The sequence below is a fragment of the Hermetia illucens genome, chromosome 4 (assembly GCF_905115235.1).
Source record: "Hermetia illucens chromosome 4, iHerIll2.2.curated.20191125, whole genome shotgun sequence".
Classification (NCBI taxonomy): domain Eukaryota; kingdom Metazoa; phylum Arthropoda; class Insecta; order Diptera; family Stratiomyidae; genus Hermetia; species Hermetia illucens.
In genome coordinates, this window is record NC_051852.1 from 38,730,432 (window position 1) to 38,736,431 (window position 6,000).

A 6,000-nucleotide genomic window follows, 5' to 3' on the forward strand; every position below is an offset into this window, starting at 1 on the left:
CATAGGTGTTCATCTGCGGGCAGTGGTTCACATTTAAACTCTCTCTATTCTCACGAAAACAATATGGACATTAGCCAAGCGAGCCAATCGAACATGGAAAGATGAACTAACGCGAAACAGCCTTGAAGTTCAAACAAATGCAAGGTGCTACTTCTGTATAGATGAAACAATCTCGGCAATGTGAGATCTTTGACAGTAAATGGAAGCAGGCAATGATCCTTATTTGTAGAAGGACATTCGGCTTGAGTAGGATAATTGAATATGTGTTTGCCTGCTCCATGTCGTCGCAATAATAGCAGCTTAAATAATTCTGAAATGCATGAAAGAGCAAACTGTTGACTGCTCTGGGTCCCGCCGCAAAAGTATATCCACCCGAACATTTGGAAGTAGAATGCGGAGTTTAGATCCGCACCCATCTGCTTTTTATTCATTTCGAGAAGATTTTCGACAGAGTAAGAGTCCTACACAGGATGACCATTCCAGAAAAACTAATAACTATTATCAGAGGATTATAAAACGTTGTAAAATTATATGTCCTACATTACCATAAGATAAACTTGCAAAGAAGTTTGTAGTCCAAAAAGGATTCTGCCGGGCTTGCATTCTGTCACGAATACTTTTATTTTCCTGACACCTTTTATGCTACCTTGTCCGGAGGACGTGAAGGTGTTCATCTATCCTTCCTTAAATGCCTCGCACCTCATGGAGTCATGGACCTTGTGTTGGCACATTGAAAGTGACCGCCACTGCTACTAGAAAGCCCCAGGACAGTGGAGGAAAAGTATAAAGTGACCGCCATTGCTACTAGAAAGCTCCAGGACAATGGAGGAAAAGTATAAATTTGTCGCAAAATAATGGAAAGAGTTGAAACATATTGCCATAAGCTGACATCGATGGCGTGATTGAACCATGAACCGTATATAAATAGAGACTTCACTTCAGGCAAATGCCTACCAAAAAAATAGCCTTCCATGAATTGAAAATTGAAAAATAGATATTTCTCACCGCCAACATAGGGGATAAGTTTTGTGTGAAATAAGACCTTATTCAATGTATGAAATAGCCGAACCTATTGTCATGTATCAAATGGACCATGACATCTTTTCTGCACTACGCTATGACATCTGTTTGTTGTTTCATTAAGCGAAGGACCATGGCGAAATGGCCTTGGATTTGGAAAGAGGGGCAAATAGAATCGGACTGAAGATAAAAACCAAAAAGAAATCTCAGCCTCAAAGGTCATCTCACGCTCTCTATCTGCCTTATTAGGCAGGGCATTGGAGGCGTCGATCAGTTTGTATATCCAACGATGACACCGAACTGGATACCTTGCATTGGCAGCGCTAGATCCACTTTCACTATCTTGTCTAAAGTCTGGAAATGCAATCATCGCAATACCAAGATCAAATTCAGATTCTTCAGTGCTAATGTTCTTTCTGTGTTGCTATGTGGGATTAACACATGGAAGGTAGTTTAGTTAGTTTAGTCCACGGGGAGAGGCGCATCTCTGAGCACTGAGGCCATTGTCAGGCCCATTGTACTATCCTCGCAAATCGCCTATTCAATGGCCTCCCGCCTACGGCGTTCGCAGGCTCTAGCGAATCTGTGAACATTCTCAGAAGGCAGAGAGTGTGCAGATTCTTCATTGGGGAAAACCGTGCCAAGGTGTCGTCTGAGATATAAGGAGGCCGGGCAGCTGTATAAAAAGTGCAGGGCCGTCTCGTCTTTCTCCTACATTGGCTTCACATAGCCGAAACCACGTCCCTAATCTTTTCCATATGGTAGTTTAAGGAGCAATGTCCCATTCATGTCCCACTTCTTAACGGACAACAAAAATGTCGCTCTAGTAACCCTAGGCTCTTTCACAAGGATTTTCGCCTGCCAGCAAGAGTCCGAATTTCTCCACTCGGCTGCGTGAATCCTTGCAATTACGTCCTTCAGAGTTAGACTTGACAGTGGGTGGCCGGATTCCAAAAGCTGGTTCTGGCCCCACCATTATGGATCCAGATCTTCCGCGAGCCAGTCTGTCAGCCTCCTCACTACCAGCGATGCTAGAGTGCCCCGGCACCCACATCAGGAATCCTTCGTTCAGTCGACCAAGTTTCAGCAGCATCTGATGACAACTCCACACCAACTGGCTTTGATATGTCGTTGCTGTTTAGTGCCGATAATGCCGCCCGACTGTCGGAACAGATTCGAATGATGCGACCCCTCCATTTTTGTCACAGACGTTCTTCTGGTGCCAATGGAATGGCATATATCTTCGCCTGGTATATGTTCCCAATTTTTTCGAGGGGTTCGGGCTAGTTCTATAATCGGATTACCGGAGAACACTCTTGCGCCTGATCCGCCCTCCATGACTGACCCGTCAGTGATGATTATTAAGTCTGCAATCTGAAAAGATTCAGTTACCAGTGGACGAAATGATCGGAGGGCGGGAGTGGCGACGGATAGGACACATATCAAGAAGAGGCGACAATCGCTTACTGCGCTATGTAGTGGAACTCACTCTCCCGTCTTCTGCTGTTGTACATGTCCGTGCAGTCCAGTAGCTATTCCAGTTCCATCTTCCCATTTTTCATGCTAATTAAGCCTTTTCTTTTCATTTCTGGTAAGGGTAGTCGACTAAGCTCCCACTAATCCCAAAGTCATTTACCCAGTTTCAACGATCTCTTCAGGATCTCATCTTGAGACTTCCTTTGGATTTGGTCGTAAGCTCCTTCGTTGCACGCTACGACGAGGCATTTTCGTACTGCGCCCAAACGTAATGATCTTTTCCACATTCCCTAATATCTTTTTGGTTTTGTTTGTTTTATTCTTCATGGAATTTCGTCCGCAATAGTCAGGAATGAATGTATCCTTTCCCCTGTTCGGGGAGTCTGTCCTATGCTTGGCTGATTCCGAATCTCATGGACGAATGACCAGCGTTTTGTAAAGGACAGGCAAAATTACCCATCTCCACCCTCAAAGTTTCTTAGGTGGGACCTAATTCAATTAACCGTCAGTCGTTTCCATTGAAGAAATTAATGGGTTTAGACGTTAAAAATGTATGGCAAATATACAACGGGAATTTCCTGATGACTCATATTCTACTTTTTTCCATTTCAGTACAAAGATGCTTTCTTCAAAGCCAATCCAAACTTCAAATGGTACAAGTTGCCCGCACCACCATTACGCACATGTACAATACGTCCTGGTCATCAATCACCGACTTCTCCAAATGCACCAAACTATAATTATCATGCATCAGATGTGAACGGAACAAATGATGATGGAATGGATCGATTTAACTGTGATAATGGATATGTCAGGAAAACGTCGACTTCTTTTCTGTTCAATGCAGATAATATCTTTAACGATAATAGTAACAATCGTAATAGCAGTAACAATAGCAATAGTGTCTATAATCAAAGAAAACTGACAAATAATGTAGGAGTTTTTAAGCTCGCCGACGAAGCTCAAATGGGTAGTTTGAGTCAATTGTGCGGCAGGGACGGTAGCAGTTCGTCGTCGAGTAGCAGCCCAAATGCAAATGGAAGTGATAATGCTAACAGTACCAATGCCAATGACAATAATTCTGGATATACAAATGATAGTCAAGCGAACGCATTGCAAAACGCCTTAGGCGAGACATCTGACTTTTTGTCAGTTGCAATGGGGTCGTGTGAAGCCGAGTCGGATCCGTATCAAAACATGCGAGATCATGCGAATCGCATGGAGACAAATCAGATGTTAAATGGCAAAAGGAAAGCTTCAGAAGAACATATAACTTGGAATGCAAGCAAGAAGCCTTACTCGCCGACAGAAAGTAATGAATGTAGGGCTTCGAGATCGTGCAAGGGAAAACGCTATCAAGAATTCATAATATCCGGCCAAATCACATCGTGTGCAAAAAAGATAAACCCAAAACCTCGAACTAGTGCAACTGTTACTTCGTTGAACGGTCTCTACAAGCGTCCCGAGCACTTGTCTGAAGTTGGAGGTAATCACACTTTCAGCTCATATAATCAAACTTCGCCTCAACCAAATCACATTGAAATTATCATTCCTGATCGATTAGAGGCTAATTCTCCATACGGAAGTCAACCTCAACTCGACTCACCGAATTCTCAAAAGCAGTTTGATGCATCCGATTTCGATCTAGAGGAGAAAATCAAAGCTCTGCCGGCTCAGTGCTTAGAATCGTACTTATTGCGAAAGCGTGAGACCAAGAAGAAAAAGAAAATCAGCTCGAAACGTCGACCAGCCACATCCTCTTCAGCAAAGTCATACCAGGTGCCTCAAAATCGGCACCAGCAATGCAATCAACGTCCATCGTCACCGAAGACAATTTTCGAAGCTCGTGAAAGGCTTCAAAACGCAATGGTCGGCAGCCAGAAGCGAAAGGCTCGCAAAGAAAGCATCACTAGACGTGACGTTAATACACTGAACTCCTCATCTGCAGCAAATAGCGTATTCGATGCAGTAGGATTAGTACAACTGACCAGCGGCACTAATGGTTGTGATGCGAAAATTAAAGTTGAGTTGGATCCAGACAACTATGTAAGCTCTGGCCAGCTGGTTGATGGAATGATGACTATCATAAAGAAGGAGCCGGAGAACATCACTACCAACACTGCTGATAGCAGCACACCTACCTCAGATCTACTCATTCTAGCTGAAGTCGCCACTAATCATATTGCCGAGTGAAATATTTGGGAGATTTAGAAGTTAGTGAAGCGATGAAAAGATATAAACACACAATGAAAATCAGAGGAAATAGTTTAGTTTAGCCTGTAGTTGACTGCAATTGCTATTTGTTTTTGTTCACAGCTAAAGCCTTTTCGAAGTCCGTTTTGGAAATTATTTTTTTTCTCAAAACTATGAAGTGATATTTGTCCTACTTTGAAAAACACATGAACTTCTTGGATTCCCAATCAAAATAGAAAATCTTTTGTCCTATTCCATCAGAAATCTACAAAGGATACTACGGACTTGGAGAAGGATCGCATAAGATTTATATCAGTTATTATTTTTGACAGATTCCTTATATACTTGTACATTTAAGTAATATCACTTTACATACATGAATATTTCTTACTTTCCTTTTTTTTTTGATATTATCATAATATATATTTTATCAATGTTATGTAGTGCTATTATTGGTTACGAGAAGTGCACGATGTATGTAATATTATAACTCCTCAGCATATGTTTGTATGTTACGATTATGTCCGTATTTTTTTAAGCTATAGCAATCATAATCAGAATATTTTATCCTCGTTACTACTCCCACTATCGCGTACAATGACTGATTGGTAGAGAGAAGAGAGAGAAACTTATATAAATAGTCGACAAACAATGTGACCGTCTAGTGCCCAATCGTCTTTCGTTTATTTTTTTATTCAAAAGCAACTTATTGGAGAGAAAAGTGAAAGAATATATTGAAATATTGAATAATAATGTTTATTTTTCTAATGTTAAACATACTCACATTTTAAAAGAAAAAGTAAAAAACTTAGTCTAGTGGATAAGCGAGAGTGTGCTAAACTAGAGAGAGAGAAGGAAAGAGAGGAAGATACAGGAGCAGACTGGTGGCAAATTATAGAAAACTCAAAGTGTAATGAAGAAAGGAATTTTTTGTTCTTGTTAAATAGGTTCAAAGACCAAAGTGAATTGTTTCCGAATTAGTCCGCTGTAGTTATTATGACGTTATTGTTTTTTATTATTATTTTGGAAAGACATTATGTTGAAGCCATCTTGTTTTAGAAATAAATATTTGATTAAATCACACTAAAATTTGGTAACTTTTTTCTGAATTGTAATCCTTGTTGAGCCTTCAATATTCTTTATGCTCCTAAAATTCTTTACATATTGTTGTTCGTTTGTTTTGCCTTTCGATGTCATGACAAATTAATAGCGCTCTCGTTGATACGAGAAACGCGTCAAGGGAAAAAGCGCCTACTCCATTGTCTCTTACCATAGATATTGCCCTTATTGTTCTTCGTCGTCCATTGGTCT

The 6,000-nt window shown here is 40.9% G+C and overlaps 1 protein-coding gene across 5 annotated transcripts in view; it reads left to right on the plus strand.

Moving 5' to 3' along the window:
• Window positions 1–5,778, plus strand: part of LOC119653676 (putative uncharacterized protein DDB_G0282133) — a 92,409-nt gene extending 86,631 nt beyond the window's left edge. For all 5 annotated transcript variants that reach the window (XM_038058520.1, XM_038058518.1, XM_038058517.1 and 2 more), the window contains one exon: window positions 3,109–5,778. In XM_038058520.1, the coding sequence (XP_037914448.1) occupies window positions 3,109–4,689 (1,581 nt within the window). In that variant the 3' untranslated portion in view covers window positions 4,690–5,778. The remainder of the gene's footprint in view (window positions 1–3,108) is intronic.
• The last annotated feature ends 222 nt before the right edge of the window (window positions 5,779–6,000 follow it).